Source organism: Falco peregrinus, chromosome 8 (genome assembly GCF_023634155.1).
Source record: "Falco peregrinus isolate bFalPer1 chromosome 8, bFalPer1.pri, whole genome shotgun sequence".
NCBI lineage: Eukaryota > Metazoa > Chordata > Aves > Falconiformes > Falconidae > Falco > Falco peregrinus.
Window position 1 is genome coordinate 26225962 of NC_073728.1, and position 24529 is coordinate 26250490.

General features: G+C 49.0%; 1 protein-coding gene across 2 annotated transcripts in view; it reads left to right on the forward strand.

The window, feature by feature from the left end:
- CFAP65 (cilia and flagella associated protein 65) overlaps positions 1–21711 on the forward strand; it is a 33640-nt gene extending 11929 nt beyond the window's left edge. The window contains exons 12-32 of one of the 2 annotated variants that reach the window (XM_027782342.2): positions 110–355; positions 778–1002; positions 1662–1814; positions 2745–2910; positions 3484–3612; positions 4503–4722; positions 5540–5668; positions 5989–6165; positions 6845–6911; positions 11128–11238; positions 12017–12205; positions 12940–13098; positions 14421–14564; positions 15038–15154; positions 15767–15904; positions 16411–16467; positions 18099–18313; positions 18691–18837; positions 19377–19655; positions 20332–20469; positions 21132–21711. In XM_027782342.2, coding sequence (XP_027638143.2) covers positions 110–355; positions 778–1002; positions 1662–1814; positions 2745–2910; positions 3484–3612; positions 4503–4722; positions 5540–5668; positions 5989–6165; positions 6845–6911; positions 11128–11238; positions 12017–12205; positions 12940–13098; positions 14421–14564; positions 15038–15154; positions 15767–15904; positions 16411–16467; positions 18099–18313; positions 18691–18837; positions 19377–19655; positions 20332–20467 — 3204 coding nt within the window. In that variant the 3' untranslated portion in view covers positions 20468–20469; positions 21132–21711. Of the gene's footprint in view, positions 1–109; positions 356–777; positions 1003–1661; positions 1815–2744; positions 2911–3483; positions 3613–4502; positions 4723–5539; positions 5669–5988; positions 6166–6844; positions 6912–11127; positions 11239–12016; positions 12206–12939; positions 13099–14420; positions 14565–15037; positions 15155–15766; positions 15905–16410; positions 16468–18098; positions 18314–18690; positions 18838–19376; positions 19656–20331; positions 20470–21131 lie in introns of those variants that run through there. The other variant, XR_008748426.1, reaches the window with a different exon arrangement.
- Positions 21712–24529: the final 2818 nt, after the last annotated feature.

Sequence of the window (24529 nt, forward strand, 5' to 3'; positions counted from 1 at the left end):
ACTCAGGGTAATGGTTGTAGGAACCTGGAATTCAACATAGGGCAAGCTTTTTCTTTAAGCTGGTTTTCCAAATCCAATGCAAACAACCCTTCTTCCTTGTCTCCACCAGAGATTTCCTCCTGTGGCTCCTAACACTGATACCTACTGCAGTATGCTGCTCTTGAACACGGGCACCTCTTTGGTAACCTTCAGTGTGAACCAAGCTGCCTGTCCCTCTGTTTTGGTCAAGCCCTGCTCAGGATGCGTAGTTCCAGGAGGCCACCAAATTTTCTTTCTCTCCACTCACCCAGTTAACACAGTCTTGCAGCAGCATGTCCTGCCCTTGCAGCTGAACTCTTATCCTGGATACACCAAGGTAGGGAGAGGGAAGTAGCAGGTGGTGAGCAAAAATTTGTTCCCTTGTAGTCTTTTCTTTTCACAGTGACTTGTGCTGTGATCCTTGTTGTATCTCCTAATGGTTAGTCTGGATTTTTCCATTTGGAAGTAGGAATGAAAGAATATTTTTAACATTTAAGGCAGGGTCAACACTTCAGGTAGAAGGTGTTTGTGGTACCAGACTTCCTGTACCCCTTTTTATCCTTGGGTTTCCATCTCATGGAACGCGCTATACTGTGCTCAGAGCCCTCCTTGACAGCACAACCTTAAGTCCTTCCCCTCCTCCTTCAGACACAGTTTGTTCTTGCTTCTCCCTTGGAAGGAGAAACGTCTTGGCAAGATCCCTCTAGAGGCAGCTGAGACTTGCAGCTAATGTCTGTTACTTTTCCCTTAATTCCACAGGAGATTGCTCTCCAGAGTTGTGGGGAGTCCCTTCTTTTGCTCTTAGAAGGTGATGGAAATCTATACTTCAAGCCTGTCTATATAGGAACCTCCTCTACACGAATGTATACCATAAAAAACGGCACAAGGCTACCTATGGTTTTCACATGGAAGATCCGTCAGTCTGACAGCAAGATCCTGTCTGTCAGCCCCACTGCAGGGATCCTCCAGCCCTGTGAAGCCATGGTAAGTTCAGGTTCTCCCAAAGTTGTATTTTCCTCTCTACAATACAGCTGTGGAGTGTTTAGAGCAGAAATGTGAGGGCTGCCAATCATTTTGTTGTTAGTGTCAAAGTTGGAGAATACCAGTCAGTGTCTTAGCTTGGCTTGTTAGCCAGCATCTGCGATCCTACAGTGTGGATTTGCCCAAACATGATGACATCCTGCTTGACCACAGGGCCAAATGGGTCTTAAACAGGCACTAGATAATGATACCCTGGATGGGATTGGCTACTAACATAGCAGCAACTTTGTTGTGCACCAGGAGATGTTAAAAGACAGAGGACAAATGAAAGCATGAAAGGGTTTATGATGTTGTTCTCCCACTTGTAAATTCAGGTTCTAAACTTCTACTGTATTCCCTGAGTGTTTTTTGAGAGTGGTGAGGACTAGCACATCTCCGCAGCCTGGCTTTGAATATCTGAATGTGTGTTCCCAATTTGAACCTTTGACACAAGCGGGGATGGTGGAGGATTGAAGCGAGAGCATCTTCAGAGTTGTCTGTAGAGGACTAGGTTAGCTGTAATGGAAAAAGAGGCTGTGCATTGAACGCAGCTGTTGCGGTGTATAGGTTTGCCTCTGGTCTGGAGCGCCTGTGAGCACTTTTCTTCCCTCTTGTGATTTCAGGCTCAGGCATGGACTTTTACTCCTGACAAGGAGACCAAGTATCTGCTGCGAGCTATGGTGTTTGTGAGGAGGCAGAGCCCAGACCCAGTGTCTCCCAAAAATGTCCATTATGCCTTACGGATTGTTGGAGAGGGGGTGCTGGGCACCATCAGGGTAAGGAACTGGGGCTCACTGGGTAGTAGTAGGAGTACTAGGGTGCGATGAGGGTCTTGGGCTTCCACTTTCTGCACAATCTGTACTGGAGGCAACCAATAAGGATTTACAGCAAAATTCCCAGATGTTGCTTTCAGTGGAGATAACAGAACCGATTCTGGCAGCCTAATAGCACCAGCGTGATGTAGATGTCCTTCCAGTTCAAATGTGACCTGCCCAAATCCTCTGGGATCACTCTGAAATCCCCTGTTCCAGACAAACTGAGCAAGGCATTTGGCTCCTTGGGACTCCCAGCTCTCTCCTCTCATTCTGTCTGCTTTCTTCCTCCATTTGTTCAGCTTTCAGTCTGATTTTTAAGTGTAGTGCACCTAACTGTTAAAGTGGTGTAGCCAGCACAAACTCACCTGGCTTTCCTCCTACTATCTGCAGGTCTGTGCGGCCACCTTCATTTTCAGGCAGGTTTCTTAAGGAACCAGAGCTAAATAAAATAGTACTTTTTAAGTCATTGCCTCGTGTCAATCACATTGGACAGATGGGTGGTAATGTCTTGGAGGTATTTAGTCACTATAACAACTAGTCAGAGGAGAGGAGGACTCTTAATGCAGTCATGGAGGGATCAGCAGACATATCTCAGTCTTGTCCCAAGTGCAGCTGGCCATCTAATGTCCTCACAGACCTGAATATGCTACATCCTACCCATCAAGCAGCCTAAATAACAGTAGGAGGAAGCATTTGGAGGAGGGATTGAGCCCCTTGCAGCCCTGTTCCAATATCTCCCAGGGCATGCCAGGTCCTATACAAAGTAGGGAGTCCCTTGCACAGCACTGTGCATGCCAAGGGATCAGCATGTGGTCAGAGAAGTGGTGGCTATGCTCAGCTGCTACGCTCGATGTGTAGCAGTGACCTTTGCCTGGTGGGTTTGTATTCTAGGCACAAAAAGAGCACCTGGATCTTGGGAATGTTCAGGTTGGTGACCTGCAAAGCTGCAGCATTGTACTGCTAAATGATGGGATCTGTTCTCTGAAGTACGTCCTCAGTGTGGAACAACTGATCACTGGGCCTTGTGACACCAAAGAGCTCCACAGTGATCCACTAGGTACTGTAAGGGAATTAACATGGGATGGGGCCTTGGCTTTCTCCTCTTTTCTGCAAAATCAGTCTAGCATGAACTTGGAGGCTGGGCTGCTTGCCGGCTAGCTTGCATTGATTCTCTTAAGTGCCTTTAGATGTCTGCTTCTTTGCTTAGGGATTTGCCACAAGTGACTCTTCTATCTTGGTGTAAAAAGCATAACCCAAAGCCTGACAATTGAAGTTACGCTAGTGTGGACCTTGAAATTAGATGTGATTTCCTAGCAAAGAAGTGAGTTAAATAAAGGAGCTTCCTGGAAGGAATAGTGGAGTACAATCTTTAGCTGCCTTTTTAGAGGACACCTTCTGAGGAATTTCCCTGTTCTCGTCTGGCCAAAGGCAAGCTGGGTACTCCCAGTGAGCTGCCTACAGTTGTAGTCTGGGAATCCCAACTTCAACATCTGAAGCTGGTCCTAATGATTAGGCATGGGGGGAGGTGGCGGTGGCTTGAGTGCAGGTAGGCTTAGGGAGCTGTGTGCTGAACACCTGTAGTGTGACATCAGTGATGCCAAGAACTCATACTATCTCTTTTCTCCTACAGCTCTGGCACTGGAACACTCCAGAGGGACAATCCCTGCAAGGTCAAAAGCTTCTGTCCGAATAACAGTCAGGCTGACCCGTCGGCTGCATTACACCTGGTCAATCAAATACGTTATTTGTACCTCCACAGGTGAGAGATGGGTATTTTGGGAAAATTATCCCCTCCCAACCAAGTTGACTGTGCCATAACATGCTGAGCTGCACAGTTCCCAGTGTATGAGTCCTGCCTGAAGAAATCCCAGAGGTGAGCAATTCACCAGAGCCAGATCCTATGTGCTGTCTCCTTTTGCTACACCTTTTGGAGTTAGGTACGATTAAGCCATAGGACACAGACAGGGAGAGCTCCAAGTTTCCTGCTGCTGTGGTCACAAGATTCCCTGCTCCTCTGCATGATCATGGCCTTTTACAACATGTCCTGAAACAGATTCTGAGAGCTTTCTGCGACTAGTCCTATGCAGCTAGGGTCCTTTTTGCAGATCTGGATTGGTCCCTGTATGAGAAAGAAGGCAGTTGAACTAGAAAAGGCATGGAGGGGGGCAACAGGGATGTTCAGAGTTGAGGAACAGCATTTGTACAAGAAAGACTAATTATACAAGGAGTTTCCAGCTTGGAAAGTGGAGAATGACAATGTCACATGAATGGCATGGAGAAGACAAGATATAAACAACTATTTATGATTTTTCAATGTGAAAACGAGGGACGCTTCATAAAATGACTAGGCTGTAGGGTTAAATTTTAAAAAGGGTTTTTCACATAGCACAGAACTAAACTGTGTAAATACGCTGTTGGAAAGGGTTACATTCATAGTCTTTTGGTGATCTCTAAATGTGGAAGTCAAAGTACAACTAGAAGTCAGTAGTTCAGAGGTTTTCAGAAGCTGCCAATGAAAAGACAATGTTTAAGTCCTGTTCGTTCTTTCTTTTGTCTGAGTAGGGCCTCTCTCTGTTTTGCTGTCCCAGGCAGCTGCCCCTTAATGGTGCCTGACTACTTTCTGTTGTTTCTTTCTCTCGCAACCTACAGATCTGGCAAGCACCAAAGAGGAGCAGCAGCCCCTCTGCTGCATTGTAGCAAAAGGCGTCTACCCAACTTTCCGCATCGCAGATGCCTGTTCAGCAGGGAGTGCCAGTGGCATCAGCAAGTTGCACCTCTGGAAGCTTTTTTCCTTGGACACGCTGAATGAATACTTGCAGCGAGACCCAGCTCCCAGTGAGCTCACCTACAGAGTTCCCACAAGGCACAGGTGAGATAAGGACATGGCTCAGTTCCTTTGAACAAGCCAGACAGAGATGCTGTGGCTGTTGGCTTGTGTCGTAGTGCACCGCTGTGTGGCACTCTGTTATTCCATTCTAGCTGCTGCAGGCAGTTGCTCACCTCTGCTTCTCTGCTTACCTTCCCTAGAAAGGAGCCACAGAAACATGGAATAATTTAATGGTAATAGACCTCTAAAAGTCACTGGTCTAACCCCTTGCTCAAAGCAGGGACAACTAGATCAGGTTGCTCAGAGCCTTGTTCAGTTCAGTGCTGAATATCTCTGAGGACAAAGAAACCATAGTTTGTCTGGGCACCTGATTCTGGTGTTTGATCACTTCCATGGGAAAAAAACTTTTTCCCTAGTGTCTAATTGGAATATCTTGTGTTGCAGCTTGTGCAGTTACCATCCTTGAGCCCTTGCTTCATAAGACTGAGCAAACCCAGGTCTCTTAGTCGGTCTTTGTAAGGAGTGTGCTCCAGCGCTCAACCATCTTGGTAGACCTTCACTGGACCTGCTCCAGTATGTCAGTGACTTCCTTGTACTAGGGAGCTGAAAAGAGACCTTAGCGAAGCAGGACTATCTTATGCTACTCACCATCATTAAGCATATATAAAGAGTTTTTTTGAGAGAAAATCAAAAGGCCTGCCTAATTTCCAGTATCTTTTCTCCCAAAAGGGCCAAGAACATAAGGTCAGAGAAGAATTATAATGAAGAGAGCTGGTGTGGAATGACCCTTTCCCCTGTCATGCCCTGCCAACTCTTCCTCATGTCTCAATTTAATCTCCTCTTTCTCTCCTGTGACCAGCACATGCTTGATCCCTCCAGTGTACACTCCTCTCCTGCTGGATTTCAACTTTGGGGCTGCCCCAATAGGCTCAGAGCCTACCCTTGTGATGCTCCTGCTGGAAAACAATGGTGCGGTGCCTGTGGAGTGGTAAGCAGTGCTCGCTGGAGCTCAGCCTTCTTTCTGGGGTCTGTCTGGGCGTGTGGAAGTGCTCACAGGAGCTGTGAGACATTTGCAAATCAATAGGGTGGATTTTTTAGGTGCAGCTTATGTTGTGGAGTTGTAACTGAGATCTGTTGGTGGGTCTGGGAGGGGAAGCAATCAAGGAATGGCAGAGAGTTCTGCAGATCAGACCTGATGAAACATGATGTGTCTGCCAGCTGGGCTAGGCTTGGCTGGACTGAATGTGCTAACCATGGCTTTGAGGAAGTCGTGTGTCCCTGTTGCTGACCAGTTGACTGGTTCCCTAGGGCCTTCTTGTTTCCTTCTGATCAGAAGATGGACATGGAGTGCTGGGCAGAGGATGCTGAGTTTAGCTCCCATGAGCTGCACCAGATGAGAATTCAGGATAACCAGCTCTTCAGTGTTTCCCCAAAGTCAGGGAAACTTCTTCCAGGACAGGAGGAATCTGTCCAGCTTTCACACAGGTGATGGCAACTACTTGTGCTTCAGAGCCTCATGCTGCGTGCCAGGACAGCACATGCTTATCAGTCCCCTGTGTTTCCATGCTGGATCCTTTCCTTTAACATGCCCCTTGCCCAGCAGAGATTGGGCAAGTAAAAAGTCACTGAGCATGTCCAGTTTCTGGACCCAGCAAAGCTTGTCTTCCTCAGGGGAATATTATTAATGTTCTTTAACACTATAGTGCAAAAGGCATTTAATGTTTCATGCTGAGGACACTGGGCTGCCTTGACTTCGCAGTTGACGAGATGAACAAGATGCCGCACTTCCTGCCGTTTTGATTGTACAGTGATATTCTTTTTTTTTGTCATCAGCTAGAGCTGCTTCTGTGCCTGTGGGAGGGTATGAAGAGCACTGAACACCTCCCCTTTCACAGCAGACCTGATCTGAGACGTACTGGCATTTCAAATGGCATTGGCCTAGAAACTTGGGTCCCTAAATTGGTATATGACTAAAATCAACATTGCATCACTTGTTCCCACCCAAACACAACTGTCCCCCTCCTTCTTTCAGTGGCCCTTACGCAACAGTGACTCTTTAGCTGGGAAGTGAATTGTCTCTAATGTACTGTGTGACCCTGATTCTATCACCCTGGGCACAAGGTTGGTTTCTAATGTTTTCCTCTCTCTCCTCTTTCACTGCTAGACATGATTTCATCGGCACTGATCACCTCCCTGTCCTGCTGAAGGTTTCCTATGGCCATGAGATTCTGGTAAGATAGCAGGTGTCTTTTGCTTCTCTTTGCAGCAGCAGGTAGGAACTGAATTAAAAGGTGTTTTCCCCAGAAGCCGGATGGTGTGCAGGGGCTGTGGCCTTCCCCTGGAGTGTGCACTGGCCAGGCAGTAACACAGGGCCAAGGAGAGACATAAAACCATCATCCTGACAAAGTCATGGTTCCAAGACAGTGTGATGTGGCAGTGCACTGGTAAAATGGCCCTCGGATGTAGCATCTGCTTGTTTCCCCCGGAAAAGAATTCTTTATTTGATTATTTATTTATTTATTATTAACCTTTGTATTTTACTGGTGGTGGTAGTGCTGAATTCCTTCCTCCTCCTCCAAGCCAAGTTCAAAACAGCCCTCCTGGGTTTTGTAGTCCCTGCATGCTTTCCACAGTCAAGCGTAACTCATGGCCAGGATTTCTGTGCTTGCTTCCCCTCATTCTGTCTGTGTCACCATGAGTTCTTCCGTGCAGTAATCCATGACTTCAGACCTGCAGCCCATCCTACTTCTCTCATATGCAGCTTTCTTGAATCTCTCCATCTCATCGGTGCTCTGTGCTCTTCAAAACCCTCCAGAACGCTTTTCTCTGAAAGTGCCACCTGGCTGCAGTCTGGAGAGACACATGCTAGCACAGGGTGGCAGAGTGTCCTCCAGCTCTGGAGGTATGGAGGCAGCTGCTTCCTCGGGCCCAGAAGATACTCCCTGCATTCCTGGTTGGCTGTTCCCACTGCAGCCCTGATGCCTTTGTCCACCCGCTTATTTCTCCTGCCAATGATGGAGGAGCTTCCTACTCATTCTTCCTGCTTCACAGCTTGCTAAAGCATCCCAGAGCTGATCTGTGGTGTGTTTTCCCTGAGCATTTCCTCAGGCTTGGAAATAAATTCTCTCTCTCCCCCTCTCTCAAACTGTCAGTTAGAGTCAAAGTCACCTTGTGCTCTGCCGGGCACAGCTCATGCCCGGCTGAGCCTTCCTGTCTGTCTCTGAAGTTTCCTATGAGACCATTGTGTTCACACATCTCTTTTATTTTTCTTTTCTTTCAGGACTGTTGTCAGCTGAAAATCCAACCCTTTGACCAAGCTGTTCAAACAGTGGCTTAACTGTGCCTTCCCTCAAAGCCCTTGGACAGGCTCCCTGTGCTCTGCCTGCCTGGCACAATCCTGAGAGCAGCTGTGAGCATTTCACCAGCTGGCCAGTGAGGCAATAGATTTCGGAGCACCAGAAGCCTATAGGGCACATGTCCTCCCTTGCCACATAGCCAGTGGCTTTGGCGGCTATCAGAGGCCACTACCCTACCTCATACTGTTATTGCAGAAGGGGCTGAAAAACCATGGGAGGCCCTGGAGATGATAAAAGATTCCTGGGTGCATTGGAGCTCTGGCAATAGGAGCTGCAGAGGCCAATCCAGCAGTCGCAACTTGCAGGAATGTACTGTGCCAGTGCTGAACTTCTAATATCAGAAAGTAGGAGTGGAAGAGGCTTCTCCTTCTGCAGAGAGGGCAGCTGAGGAGCTGAACACGGTGTGCCTTCTTTCCTTTCAGTCATGGCATGAAGAGCACAGAGCTGCCAGACCCTGTGGCAGACTGTCCTAAGCATGATCGTATGCCAGGGTTGAGCAGATCCTCACCTGAGAATCTGTTGGAATGTGCAGAATACATAGCTAACCTTAAGGGAAGCAAATGCTGTCATGTCACCCCCAAAGTTAAGCTTTGGAAATCTGAGAAAACAACAATAAGGAGAGGTAGAGACCATCAGGCTGCGGTATTGCTTGGTCATTCTGCCAAATTCCAAATTTCCCGGCTTTTAGGTGGTGATGTCAGTCAGCTGCAAGCTAATGCCTGATTTTTTTTTGGGGGGGTGTCAAATTGACCTCTGTGATGGTTCTACCCATATGGATGGATTTTGAACTCCCACTCCCCTGCTTTCCCAACAGAGCCTGTCTGATTCATCTTCAGGAGCCGCTCCTTCTCCATTACTCCTTCCCCACTCAGTGGCCAGTGTTCACTTCTGCGGTAACTGGATTTATAGGTGCTCTGAAGGATCCAAACTGATTTCCCATTGGCAGTTTCTTCTGGCTGCAGGATGAAACTTCTGTGGGACTCGTGTTACCCAATTCCTTGTGCAGTAAGGAAATGGCCTCCCACTGATCACCACAGCCTGCCTGTAAGAGTGCAGCTGTGACCACCTTCTCAGAGCTCTGGGATCGTTTGGCCAAGCAGAATCTGCAGCCCTCAGCAGTTCTAGTAGGAAAAGCCCAGCCAGCTGCAGGTGTTGCAGGGTGAGATAGGCTGGTTCCCAGAACTCACTGGAGAGAAGGGCTGGATCCCATGGAGAATCCCCAAGCACACAGGATCATAAACTGGAAGTGGTTGCACTTCATAGCTGTTAATTAGGTATTGTGAGATGATGTCACTTGCAGCATGTGTTCTCCAGGCAGCTCTCTTCCCTGGGGAATTTGGCATCCCTGTCCTCTCATGCTCTAAGTCATTGCTGTGAGACTAAGTCCATGTACTCTGGAAGGAGAACTGATTGCCACAGGTCTTCAGTTTTCTCCATTTCTCTACCTTTAACTGATAGTCCTCTAAATGTCACATCCTGTGTCTATGGAAACTGATTACAGTTTTTCCTTAGCAGTTGTCTCGTGGAATCCAAGTCAGCATTTTGACTCAAGTAATATAAATGGGTGTTTCACTCCCAAAGCTCAGGAAGGCTCCTGTCCCTTTTTCTCTTGCAGTTTGAAAGTGTCAGTTTTTGTCCTCCAATTTGCACTTCATCTGACTTATTGAGGCCCTCAAGAGGCTGAATGCTCATGTAATGCTTTAAAAAGATAGATCCCGTGTGGGACCTTGTTAGCATTGTATTTCTAGTCCTCTCTCCCTCCTCACTTTATGGACCTGTGTTGCGACGGAGGGAAGACACAGTCACTCAATATGAGTGATCAGCAGACTTCGTTTATTGTCTCTTACAGTCACCTTTTATGCCTTCTTATAATTAGCTCATACATATTACAAAAGCTAAGCTCATTATTGGTTAGTTGCCTAAATACCAAGCCCGCCCCTAGTTTCTCTTCTGTAGTTTTCTGTTCCCACCTGCAACATTCTTTTCCCACCAAAATCTTCCTGTTACTGTGTAACAAGGACAGCCAAAGACAGTGTATTTTGCTTTACTTCAGATAAGCTGAGAGCGATGTGCATTTTTGTCCAGCCAGCTGGACCATGTCTATGTGACCCTTTTCAGCTAGCCAGTTATCCACAGACCTGAACCGGTACGGGTTGTTTTGGAGGAACTGGCATTCTCTGCTCTTTGTTAAGCAGTGGATACAGTATCTCCTGCAGATGTTTGTCCAAGGCAACCACCTGCCTTCACAAACATCCTCTCCATCTTCTGCGTATGCACTTGAAGAACAGCCATGCTTTAGGCTTAGTTAATTGTGAATTGCAGCAACTTAGCTCCCTTTGGCCCATGCAGAGGCATTACTAGCTCTGTGACCACTTTGCAGCCTCTGCCTCAAAGGAGACAGCTCAGGGGTGCTTTGGGGTGATCTTGCAGGAAACTGTGTATCATGACTCATCTCCAGCCTAATTGCAGATTTCTCAAAATGCAGAATCCTCTGTCTCTTCCTTTCCATGAAATGGCTCTATAAATCTCTCCGCTTTGCTTGAAGTGCCTGGCAGCTGCTTTGCTAACAGGATACTGTTGATTATTACTTGATCACTTAAAATTCAGCTGGGATCTTTTTGCAGCTTTTGGACTGTTAGACATATTCTCGGAGCAGGATGTCCTCACTCTGGAGGACAGAGTGGTCCTTCCCAATAGAAGGCTATTACTTACCTAAAATCCTGACTTTCCAAAGGATTTGGCTGTCACAGCTACACTGTCCTATGTACAGTCCAGACACATTCATTCATGTAGAATTTCTACCATATACTTGCAAAGAGAAGCACTGGGGCTGTTGTTGTGACATAGCAGAGAGAAAAGTACCTTCTCTCTGGAACAAGATGCAAACCTTTCAGAGAAGAGCCAACAGTTAAGTAGGCTCCCCATCTCCTGGTTTTTTTCTTAGGACTCATTGTCCTGGTATTATCAACTTAAATCTGTAACTGTGTTGCCCTCAGCTTGCAAAGTCCTTCAGTTTGCAAAGTCTTTGTGCAGTTTTTAGGGATGGAACCAAGGCCCTGCGAGAAAGTGACTGTATTTCATTCTACCGTAGCTGAACTTCAGTGGTGTGACGGTGGAACAGGACCAGCGGTACATTCATTTTGCATCCACTAAGCACCGCTTCGCACCCATTGCCATTGGGACCTCCCACCCACCCATACAGGTGAGTATCCCGGAACCAAACCCAGCAGGAAGTGGAGGGAAGGAGCTAGTGTTACTGTGTCTCAAGGACAGGCATTGTCTGAGGCATTTCCCAAGAAATGGCTCCACTGGAAAGCATCACAGCAGAACTTTGAGACTAGTACTAGGCAAAGCCTGGAAATGGCTTCTGGGATGGCAGCAGGGAAAGTACCTTTTGCTGCCTCCAGTTTGACAAGATTTGGCTTTCACTCTAGCCAGAATGCTTATGAAGTGTTCTTTGGGCTGTTCCCTTACTCTCTTGCATTGACTTTGAGTGAAAACTTGTCTAGCTGCTCCAGGAATTCTGGAAATAAATCCTAATTAGTTTTTTAGTAAATTAATTAAACTTCCTTAAACACTTATTCAGCAAAAAGGCAGCTTTGATTCTGCTCTGCCTAATTTATTTGGGAAATGAATGTCTGAATTGAATTAAGAACACTTTAATATGAGTGCTTTTGCATTTCAAGTAATCCGCTTTACAGTGATCCCTTCAACTAATTTGTATTAATTTTCTCTTAGACTGAATTTGCAGGGCACCACTTTGAGAGGCGCTGTTGTTATCAATGTACAAGTGTGGTGATAAACCTTCAGCAGTCTCCTATCAGAGCCTCAGTGATAAATCTTGAAACTATGAGGTTTCCTCATTCTTAGGAGACAAGCGGACTAATTAATTATTAATGCTTATCAGAGTCCTCTGGGGAAGTGTTAACTAGTTTAACTTGTGTATGGTATAATAAGCACTGCTCTCTGACTCACTTCAGATTTATGAACTCTACAATGGTGGCTCCACGCCTGTGATGTTTGAGGTTCAGCTGGACAACGTGAGAATCCAGGAGAAGAATTTTCAGCATCCTGTGTTTGTCTGCCTAACTCCTAGAGGAGAAATCCCCCCGGGCACAACAGGCCACACTGAGTGGATCTTCTCACCACTGGAAGCTAGAACATACTTGGTAAGACCCTCCTCATGACTGCCAGGAACAGTTTCTTTCTGTTGTTACGTGCCTAAAATTCTTTAAACCTCTTAATGATGGTTGGTCCTTGTCATGCTACAGCTGAATTCCATTCCTCCAAGAAGCCAAGAGTAGCGAGAGCAAAGGAATGGCTGGTCTGGTCAGGAAATGGAGCAGATAAATTATTTCATAAGTTTCTTATTCCCAAAGAACAGAATTCTTCCACAACCAGAGTCATCCCAGTATACATTTTTCAAAGATCAAGCAGTGACTGGGGATATCAACAGTATCTGATCAGATTTGTCATTCATTGTTTGCCTCCAATAACTCCCACCAATGAGACTGAAGTCAGTGTCTTTCATCACTGCAGTGTATGCTGCTGCAGATCTCTGGAAACAGCCTTCCCAAAGACCTCTGTAGAGCTGGAGCTCTACTCATTACCCCACTCTGTGGTGGATGCATGTTAAAAAAATAAATAAATTTTAAACTCCGGCTTTTCCTCCATGAGGGAGTCCGTGCCCATCTCATACAGTAACTGGCTGATTAACTACTTAACCAGCTTTCCTGGTTAGCAGGGAAGGTCAAGGCCTGAAAGAGCAAAAGAGACTGGATTTCTCTTCATCCATGCATGTGGCATACATATTTAGACCAGTTCATTAGCAAGCATACTGGCTTATTGCACATCTCTTCCAAGTATGACTCTGGACTTATAACTCTTATCTTGTCCAAGGCAGGTTGATGTTCCCATCCACATCCTGGGGGGTGAATCAGCTCTGATCACCTTTCAGGGAGTAGGCTATGATCCGAATACCACACAAGAGACTGCCACATCCAGAGAAGTCTTGTGTCCTTCAATCTTTCCAGGTTCTACCAAGCTAACTGTGCCTGGGCAGGTAAGTCCAAGTAGGCTGATATGAGGAATGTGATCAGTCTAGAAATGTGTGAGAGACTGAAATATGCAAGTGGCCTTATCTAGCAGTAGCCTGTGTTGCAGGAGAGTTCTTTTGCCATGAGATAGAGCAAGATATTTCCCTTCCAGGAGGTCATCTAGAGCTTAACTTATAAAAGCAGTTGTTCTGAGAGATGCCTTCCAGCTTGCTGGTTCCACTGCTATTAGAACCAAAAAGGCTTTAGGGTTTGTTCACATTCTGAATTTTCTATTACAAGTTGCCCCCATCATAGCTACCTTTCTCATTTGCAGCTACACCACCTTTTTCTTTGGTAACTCATTCACAAAAAGAGCAGTATCCTTCTGACCCTGTCACGGCTCGGCTGCCACCATTTCACAGCCAAATGCAGATGATTCATAACCTGAACACAGACTGCAGGATGGTCACTAAATCAGGGACATCCCAAGACACGTACTTGTTTGACCTGTCGCTGGCTCAGCAGGAACTTGTTTGGCCTGGCTAGAGCTGGCCTGCCAGCCTGGACAATCTGTTGTTAAACCCACCCACAGATCCCAGTGTACTGAATCAGCATTAAACAACATCAGCAAAGGCATACTCCAGGCAGGTAAAAGATTCATCCTGTGTGACATTAGCATGCATAGCTTGGAGCCCAGCCACAGCTACATATGCTCTTTAGCTTCCAGCAGGGCAATTGCATTCCTGGACACAGCAAAGATGATTAAAAACCTGTCTCAGGCTGCCAACAAAGATACCATTCCACAAGGCTCTGTTGTCTGTAACCAAAAGTCATTAGCATCTCTGATGATCAGTGTAATTAATTAGAATTTGCACTGTGCCTGGAGAATGGACAGACTAGTAGCATACTAGTAGCAAGGTGCAGTAGGGAGCAGTTTCCCTAACTTGCATTCAGATTGATGAGGATTTTGCACAAGCAACTGCTCACATGTTTGCCAGCTGAAGTAGGAAAAGGCCTGAATTGCAAGTACTGCAGGGAGAATCTGAGTGCTATTGGTCCTCCGTGCTCCTGAGATCCTCTCCTGCTCAGCACCAGCATTATGTTCTATTCACTGCTCACTCAATCCCACTGGAACAGGGTTGTCCTCTTGCTGTAAAGAGTCATTGTAAACAGAGCAAAAATGAGAGAAATGTAACACTCCTTCAAGTTCTTATGATAAAGGTAACTGCAAATATTATCTATGAATTGCTGAATCAATTAAAGATAGCTGTGTGACTGTCCTTCCCCAGCGACGACATCCTGTCTTCCTTCCCTGCTGTTCCTCCTGGTTTCACCTTTCTTCCTGCAGGCAGCCACCTTGTCACACCACATGATTTGCTTTGGAAATATCCCCAACTCCACCAAAGCCAGTAGACTTGTCTTTCTCAACAATATCTCTGAAAGCAAGGCTGTTGTGTTTGCCTGGCGAATAAACACTTGTAAAGACAAAAGGGTGAGTCCTTCTCTTTCCTCTACAGCCTTCTTGCCCATCTCTGTTGTGCCACGAAAAGACCTTACAACTCCTTTTTAACCAGACACTCAGAAACGATCCTAGGGAATTGGCTTTTGTACTAGCTAGAGACTGGAAAGGGCAGAGAAAAGTGAAGGCAAGGATTAGGATGGGGTGGGGAGACAGAAATACAGAAGGGGAATGTGAAGACTTCAGTGAGGATACATTATCACATCCTGGAACTACAGGATGCAATAATGAACATCAGGACCCTGTCTACCAGCAAAGTCCACAGTTGTTCTTTGAATGTATCAGCTTCTTCTCTCTCATGCCACATACCTTTGAGAAGAGGAGGGGGGAGAATCCTACAGTCCTGTGTTTACTGCAAAAAGAAGGTACATAGGAAGGTCCTAGGACAGCGAAACAGCTCCTCTATGGCTTGGCTTTTTGTTTTTTTGGGGGGTTTTCCCCCCCAGGTGTTGCAGATTGCTCCAGAGTCAGGGGTTGTGCAGCCTGGAGAGAGCATCCCCTGCTTCATCACGCTGCAACCTTCATGGAGTGCTTCCTTCTGCAGCACAGATCTGGTGTGTGAGGTGAGACCCAAGAAGTACCTGTGTATCACCACCACTTGGGCATGTCACTGCAGTTCCCAAATGACTAGCCCCAGAAGTCAGCTGCCTGCTGCTTCCTGTTGAAGAAATCCTTCTTTGTTCCATGATGCTGGCCAGCACTTCTCATTCTTAAAGATACTAAGCTTCATCTCTCCTGATGTTTTAAGTGTCTCTCTCTCTGTGGCTCACTGGATGAGGTGCAATTGTGCAACACATGGCTTTGAGTTGATCTCAGCTATTAGAAATCACCGTTTGAATGGGAGTGGCTTTCAGTGGATGTCAGAGACTTAAATATATGTAAAAAGCAAGTCTTGCTTCTGCAGTATTAGTGGGGGCATAGACTTGCAGTAGTGCCCCTCTGGCCATTTTCCAGGTGTCCTTTGGCAAGAGACTGTGTCTTCTCTTGCCAAGTAGTCTCATAATAGCACTGTCCTCTCCCCTGCCTGCCACTGGGATACACAGAAAGGGAGTGGGCTTCTGGCTGGGACCTTCTGGGAGGGAGGAATTAGTGACAGGTGTGGACTCTAGCCAGAAACTGTGTTATGTGCAGCTCCTTTGTAGCTCTGCTCTCTCCAGTCATGGTTTGCTTCATAGGTATACATCCAGGAGTCCCTGGTTCAGTATGAGAGGGACCTGCAGGAGTGGGAAAAGGAGAAAGAACGGCAGGCTGTGGAATTCACCATCACAGAGAAGGACCTTGGAACTAAGAAGAAGCCAAAGTCACATGCAGGGGTAAGTGCTTCCAGAACTTCACACCAACTTAGCTCAGTTCAGAAACAGCAACCAGTGTCAACAAGAAACATTCTTTAAGAAAATCTAGGCAAGTTGGCAAAAGGATATGAGGCTCTGATCTACTCAAGATCTCATGGTTGGTCTGTGGATAGTGGAAAATGAGATCTTGGTTTCTAGCCAAGAATCACCTTACAAACTCTGAAATTGCTAATGATCATTTGAAATTTAGAAGTGTGTGAGAAGTCTTAGGAAAAACAAAGCCAGTGGCTCTGGAAGCTGACGGTTGGATTTTTAACCATGAGTAAACACTGGAGAAATCTGTAACTACCAGTGAGAATGTAGCCCAAGTGAAGAATGGGAGGATATCATTGACTCTTAGCTGGGACAAAATAAAACAAAGTCCTAGAATCTTGGAGTCTTGTTCTGCTCCATACCTCTCCTATATAGCAGTTTCTCTTCCTTCTCTTTTTTTTTTTCTTTCTTTCTTTCTCTCTTTTTCTTTTCAGAGGTCATCAGATTCTGAAAATCTTCCTGAATCCTCAGCTGTGATCAGGAAATACAAGGTAAGTCAGGCCTCTCACCCGTAGTAGAATCAAACCGACTGCTTTAGAGAAGAGGCAGATGCTGGATATCACAGCGTGGGAGCCTGCACAGAGAGCACAGCCAGATTTGTAGCTTCAAGGCTTTGGGAGGCAGACTGTTTGGAGGAGCCAGAAGAATCAGACTGTCTGGCTGTGTCCTGTGGGCAGTAACTTTCCAGCTGAGGTGAAAGGGAAGTGAAATTGGAACCAAATGTGCAGCCATGACTGGAGAAAGAGGGAAAGGTTTTGAATAAGCAGAAAAGATGGGCACAGGCAGGGCAGTCGGTACCTGGACTGATTTCATGCTGGGGCCATGAAGGAATGTGTGCCACAACAGAAAGCAGTAGGACCTTGGTGTGACATGATACAGACTTTGTCCTCACTGCTAAAAGAGCTGTGTTCTGTGCCTCTGGAGAAGCTGCAGGTAGGAACTGCCTTGATTTAAATATGCAGAAAATTTTAAAGCTCAGTTTGCCTGGTTCATCTCTGTTTCCCCTCAAGCTTGCGCAACTCTGTGCACTGCTGGAAAAGACAGCTTTTCCAGCAGTAGTGGCAAGATATGAGACAAGGTCCCAGCAAATGCTCTGCAGAACAGCCTGGGCCCAAAGGCGGAGCCACTCTGCATCTACAGCCATCAGCAGGATGTGCTGTGGGAATGACAGGGCTTGTGGAGGACCAGCTAACGTAAGATGTGGAAGGGTTAAGGGAAGCTGCGACTCAGCTAGGAGACACAGCTTTTTACCTTAGGACTGCCACCATAGTAAGGCTGTAGCAGTGCTCGTGAGACCCCACAGAGTGCCCTGTGCTGTCCTGGGCGAAGGTATCAGCTTGGACTGTCTGCCCTGTGCTGTTAGGTGTTATCAGTAATGAAGGTCAAGGGATGAACATAAGGAGGCTGGGGAAAAGTAAAAACAGTTTTGTTTAGTCCTCTAGGGTTTTAGCTCCTAGTGATAATTCGGAGACTGCAGTCACCTGCTGTGTCTGTCTCAGGAACGGTGAAGGCCTCTGGCCTCATTCCCAGGGGCTGGACAACTCTGTTTCAGAGGTCATTGAGGTCCTGTGATGTCTGAGGGCTTCTCCAGAGCTGGGTGGTCTCCTTCTGGGCCAGGCTTCTGAACTACTCCTGCCCTAAGAAGTGTCCCCCAAACTGGCTGCTGGTACTGCAGCCCCAAACGTGCCCATGTAGTGTGGTTGGACTCAGTTTCTGGTTTCCTTCCAGGCTTGGAAGACAATTTCCACATGCATTCCTGCACATAACTTCCTCCACAGCACTCCTGGTGTGCTCGAAAGAGCAGAGATGATCTCCTGGAGTTCTACAGGGATGGACTGGAGTACATCAGCCCTGAATGTCTTGGGGAGACCCTGAAGCCCTGCTGACACTTGGGGCTGGCACACTAGGCAGTGAGGAGGGAGCAGACCTCATTTCCAGCATGGTTGCTTGTGCCTGACAGCAGTACTGCAGTGCCAAGATCATTCTGATGTGGTCCTCACTCCAGGACCTGGAGGCTCTGGCTGCTGGGCTTTCCAGTTCTCATGCCTGTGCTCACACCTACACCAGCCTACCTGCAGCCAAAGGAGCAACTAAGTACCTGCCATTTCTTTCTCTCCAACAGATATTACCCCCTATTAAAAACCACCCTACGCCAAATCTGCCAGCTGGACATTGTCAGAGGAGGCTGCTGTTGGAAAAAGAAGCCAGCCGGGTGTGGGTCAAACCAGAACCTCCCAAGCCCACCCTCTTACACCTTGGTGTGACAGCTAGGTCCTACTCTACTGAGGACTTCTTCAGTAACTTTACCTCAGAGTCCCCTAAATACTTCTTGTCCCGGTAAGAGATCCGTCTTTTTGGATTGGCATCTTCATCTGAGCCAGGGCTGCCCATGCTGCGATACACACTGAACTTGGAGCTCTGCTCTGCTCCTCTCCAGTGCCTCAGTAGTAGGCCAGAAGTGCCTTGCTTTCCCCAGCATTAGCTGACGTGACCTGTTTCTCTCAAAAGGGAGATACTGCCAGAACTCAGTGCTCCTCTCTTATGACAGTGTCCCTGCTGCTGTCAGAAATGCAGCACTTCCCACTCTCCTTCCTCTGGTCCCCTGCCTTGCTCCCTGCTTGCTTGCAGTGCTGCTGCTCGGCCAGGATGATGCAGGTCTTTGGTAGTTTGGTTGAGTAGTGCTGCCACTGATGGAACAACTCCTTCTTTCCCAGCCCCTTCAGCGACCAGCCCTTGGAGAGCAAGGTGGATGGGAGTAGGGACAGAGACAAGATGGACATGGAGGCCACATGGCTGTCCCTGGCTGCTGCTTCCAAACAGGAGTGGCAGACAGTGAGTGACATGCTTACAGGTGTGATCAGGTGCGTGCCCCTTTACCCTTACCCAGTTTGGAGCCCCTGTCCTCTAGGGGAGTGTGTGCAGCATGGCCAGCCTTCTGCTAATTCCAAGAAGTTTGTGCACTCCTGCTGCACCAGAATGGGGGATCCAGCCTTCCGGAGGCTGCCCTGGGGACTAGAAGCTCAGGAGTCCTGGTGTGACAGCCAAAGGCAGGGTCTTGCTCCTCAGCTAGGGGCTGGTCCCATCTCTGCATACTAAAGAGTGTCACTGCCCAGGAACCAGGACACTGCCTGCCATGATCTTGGGAACAGGCTGCATTGGGATTCACCTATTTTGTCTGCCAGCTGCAGAAATGTAAAGAACTAGTGCTGGGGAGGCAAAGGTATTTTCCTTAGTTTAAGCCATCTTGCTGCCTCTCTTAGGCCCAGAAATCAAGAAGGGACAGACTAAACATTGATATCAGTTGGGGTTTTCCTCTGATTTGTACTGTCTGGTAATGATCCTCTGCAATCATACAGATATCTGATTTGCTGGGACTCATCCCTTATTTTCCGCTTCCCAGAGGCCTCTTGGAAGACACCCAGTTCCATGATGCAGTGAGAAGAATCCTCAATGAACCCATTCCATATTTCTCCCAGTTCCGGTGTGCAGAATCAGCAGAGCTCCAGGACAGGAGACAATGCTCCACGGTCCCTTCCAGCATCTCTGCTTCACAAGATCTTTGCCCTGAGAAGGATGGAGAGAGGAAAGAAATGAGGCAGGAAACCTCTCCCAACAAAGATTTGCTGGAGTCCTGGGAGATTTTTCACCAGCTGAGAGAGCAGAAGGAGATGCTGAGCCGGTGAGGAAATGCTCACACAAAAGGCAAGAGCTGTACAGGCAGGAGAGCCATGGTAGCACACTGCCTGGCCAGAAACCCATCTGTCCTTCAGCCCTGTGGCATTTCTGCTGGGGTGTTCTGTGTGCTCTGAGTGGAAATCAATGCTAGCCCACCTAGCCACCCTCTCCCGAGCGTGATTTGTGAAGAGTGCAGGTTTGCTGTGTCTTGAAGTTGAGCCATGGGCAGTGCCAGGATGCGGCTAGTGAGTGAAGTCTGCTTTGTGCTTGGACAGTCCTGGCTGTATTAGACATTGGAGTGTGATGTGTGTTTACCTTACCTTTTATTTTCACTGAAGTTATTTCATCACCTTGCATGTGCTATGGCTGCTCCCTTGCACACTTCTGCAGGCCACAAGCATGTACACAAATACTAGCTACAGCACAGCTTGGAAAGAGAAACCAGTAAAACCAGAGTCACTCAGCTCTGTCAGAGGTCAGGGCCTGATACAAGCTGGTGGCAGTTCTGGGAGAAGGGTCAGCACCCCATTGCTCAAGTCTTTTGGTTCATTGGCCTCAGTGTGTAGGAAAAAGTGTGTGCTCCATTGCTGTGCCTGATGTGTCCTGGGGGAGTCACAGCAAGCAGCCTGCCTTATCTGCTTGCTGATAGCTGTTCTCTGCCTGTACTTTTGCCCCTCCAGGCAGGCGGCCTTTGAGACCCTTGTGGAGTTGGTGCTGGAAAACACACTGCAGAATATCCTGATCGAAGCCAGCCGTGGGGAGGTGGTGCTGACAGCCCGGCCCAGGGTCATTGCTCTACCCCCCAGCCCTTCCTGAAGGTAGCAGAGCCTATCTGTGTTGTGGCCAGGGACAGGACCTGTCCTTAGTATGTCCGGCTGAAGTACAGCCCATTTTCTAGACCACGTGGATTAGCTGGATCCCTGCCTATCAATGCCAAGGCTGCTTGTGCAAAAGGGGGAATCCAGTCGCAAAGCCTCGGCCCCTTCTTGGTTTGTCCCGAGTCACAGAGCAGAGGTGGTAACAACACCCAAGACCCTCACACAGCTCTGGGGCAGGGCCCTATGAGTGAACAGCTGGAAGAAGAGGCTGATCCGAGGCACTGGAGAGCCCAGCACAAAGAGGGTCTCCTGGGGGAAAAGGGTCAAGGAGCAGGCAGCACAGGCTCTGACAGCAGCAGGGGGCAAAGCTTTCACAGTCCAAAATGATGTGGGATCTAGTTAGGTTGAGGCAGTAGCCATTGGTGGGGGCATAGGTTTGGGGCTGAGGGCAAAGCATGAGGATTTGCCTCAGCCTGGGGAGATGTGCAGGGAGGTGGGACTGAGGGAGGATGGGGAAGAGTTGTTTGAACCAGAGCTGCAGGAGTCTTGTCTAGATAGGTGATGGCTGTTTCCTGCGATTCCTCAGGGAGGGATGGTTGCCTGTGGGGAGCTGGAAGCAGGCAGCACTCTCCCCACCCCAAAAGCAATCTCTTCTTCTTCAGAATCATCAATCCAGCACCCCCACCCTCAAGAGCGTAACTGCTGTGCACTGTGCTGCTTGACCTCTTCAAACACATCAACTGTCTCCACTCTTCATCCCATCCCTGTGATGTCCAGAGCAACTCTGATCCTCCACACCATAACCAGCATGCTGGCTGCCTCTGAGGAGGTATGTCCTGATCATATCCTCAGCTCCAGTTTGAATCCTCTGCCAACTCCACAGCAGATTTCATGAGATCTCTTTGTGGCTGGCCACATCATCCAAGAAGAGCCTCCCTATGCTACAGAGAGCACATGGCCAACCTCTGTGGCTGTTCCCCCTGCCCCCAGTCTGTACTGGCTGGGAGAGGAGTGGAATCCGCTTTGAAATGTAGCTGAGGAAGGACTGACAGCTGGGCACTGAGGTGGTGTGAGCCCCTGCCGACAGCGGTAGGACACAGGTACTGAATCCACCTCCTCTCCTTGCTCCAGTGGCTGCCGCAGGTCCCACATACAGTGACCCAGACCTAGCGAGCAGCTGGAGCGCCGTCTAGCACACTTGGCAGCCCAATAAAAGCAGCTTGGCCTCTGGGCACACAGGCACTGGTGTGTGACGTACGTGATCTATGCATCTGGATTTGGGAGCATCCTGAACAAGCTCTTCCTATTTCAAACTGCAAGGCTGTCACCTGGGCAAGGGGATGCTTTGAGCCTTGGCCTGGCATAGGGGTCCGGCAGGCTGCAGGAGGGTGTCACTGTGAAGGAGCGGGGTTTGTCACAGCCGGGAGGTGGCAGTGTTAGTTGTAAGAAATCCTGGGTGCCAGCGCAGAGCCGGGGCTGGGGCTGGGGCTGGGCACCGGCTGCCTGCTCCCTGGCAGGGGCTGCAGGCTGGCCGTGCCAGGCAGCGGGGCTGGGGGGCTGGGTTTGCAGCATCTCCCTTCTGCTGCCATCCTACAGGGTCTGAGACGTGGTGCTCACCCAGCCACCCTGCTCTGGTGGGGATGCAGCTGCTGTCCCCCTCCAAACCCTCCTGCCCTCTGTTCCCAGTGCCAGTGCACAGCCAAGACCACAGCTGCACCTTTGCCCCTTGCAGCACAAGAGAAGACCATGCACAAGGAGCTGTGGAGGGTGTTGGACCTGCTTGGCAGGAGGCAGGTGCCTGCTGTGCCTGGGGCTGCTGCAGCTCACCCAGCACCACTCCAGCTCTTCACTCTGTGCAGGAGCCCTGCGTGCATAACCCTTGCTAAGCCCCAGGGCTGAGCTGTTCCTGTTGTCAGAGATACAGCAAAGGCACTGCCAGCTCCTGAGCTCAGCCTGGGTGCCTGGGGCCTTCACGTGGGTCCTGGATCCTTCTCATGATAAGCGCAGACCCGCTCCTCTATCCCCAGCACTCCGAGTGCCAGGTCTCCTATGTCATGGCAGCTTTTCTGTCTTCCTCTGGGCTTTGGCTGGTGCTGAACAGGCAATGGGTACCACCTCCATCTTCCCCAGCTCAAGGCAGCTGCGGGGCCAGGCTGTCCGGTCCAGTTGGGATGACTCTGCCTGGCCCAGGCTCCTCACTAGGATTTGCTCACTACAGATGTTCTGTAGTCCTGTGACAGGCTTCCCAAATGGGTAACAGGCAGGGGCAGGAGCCTTGCCACTGTCCCAAAGCAGGCTGAATCCAGCTGCCTGCTGGAGCCCAACGGCAGCCAGGAGCAGTGGAGACAGGTCAGCGAGTTTGTACATCCTCAGATCTGCTGTATGATCTGACGCTTTCCAGACTGCATCAGCGTTAACTCCTCTGCCTTGTGGGACAGATGGATCGACATGGGAAATGCTGTGTGTTAGGCTGGTGTAACACCCAAGAATGAATGGATGGAGCATGAGTGCAGATACGTGTAGGGGATGATTTTTTTGTCATTAAAGCTCCTATGCTCCCCACTCTCCTGTGCTGAACACAGCCTGGACCTGAAGAAAATGGAACTCACACTGTACTTGCCTGTTGAAATGCTCTCAAGAGGTAAATCCACTTCTCTGATTAGCATCTCTCTAGTAGGACTATGAGAGACCTGAGATAGTGTCTTCAGCAACAGGTGAGTTAGGGAACAAGAGGTTTGAGAGCTACCTAAACCTTTGGGAAATAAGTCTTTCTTCCCTCAGCTCCTTGCAGGGGATGTGAGATGGTGGTGTGTCACCTCTGTTCTAGGTCTTCTCTGTTGCCTGTCAACCAGAACCACCCCAGAGTGCACTAAGCAAAGCCATTAGCAGCTGTCACACTCTTGTCTTCTTTTATCCTCATCCTAAGTTAAAAATACACCAGGGACAGCCCCTTTCCCAGGCTGGGGAAATTCCAGCTTCCTCTTTTCAAGCTGGGAACTAGACCTTGGCCCTGGTTTTGGAAAACGCTAGTGTGGCTGAGCCACAACCCTGTCCCTTTGGCAAAGGGAGTGGGAGACAGCAGCACCCCCAGGCACCGCTCAGGGCAAGCTCTGCAGAGCGGGGAGCCTACAGCAATGCCCTCACCCGGGGGCTTCAGTGCTTCCCTGCTGCTCCTGCCCACGCTCGGGTCTTGGGTGCAGCGGTGAGGTGGAGGGTGGGCACAGATGTGCGGCGCTGGTGGAGAGGCTCAGCAAGAGGCTTTGTTGCTACCCTCTGCCAAGGGTGAAGGCAACGAACCATGGGGCTGTAGCAGAGCCTGACCCACAGCCCCACTCGCAGAAGGGGGAGGAGGAGCCCTGCCTGCTAACCGCGGCTGGGTCGCAGGCAGGAGGAGGTCTCATCCTGCTGTACAGACTTCCAGGGCTGGATTTATCCCCAGCCACGTTTCTAAAGCACATCTCCCAAATGGAGATATTGTTGATCCAGGTCCTGCTCCTTCCCACTGGTGTTGGCGGGGTGATGTTTCGATGGGGCTGGGGTTGCTGGCCAGGTCAGGCTGCCAGCAGGTAGACGGCCAGCGTGAGGATGGCTGGTGTGAGCCTGGCAAGCTCAGGGGGCTTCCCCTCCTCCTAGTGCTGGTTATCCGGAGTGCTCCGTCATCAGGCAGTTGGTGCAACACGGAACAGGCCTTTTCTTCTTGGGCTGATAGTCCTGGCACCTAGGGAGGGGTGTAATGGCCTTGGGGCAGGAGGGCAACAGAAGCCATCCTGAATCCCATTAAAACATTTAACACCTGCTGAATCGCGCCATTGTCTGGGAGATAAAGGAAAGGGAACAAAGCTGCTCTTGGTCTTCCCTAACAGGCAGCCTGCACGGCTCTGCAGTCCCATTGCAGCTGGGGAGCCTGGATCCCCAGCAAAGACCCACTTGGTGTGGCTCTGTGTTCATGATGGGAAGATGGCAGCGTTAGGGGACAGTCCCTTGGGACCCCTGCTGCAGGTGTGCACAGCCCCTGGTTGGAATCAGTCCCTTCTCCCTCTCCTCCCCCCTGTACTGAGTA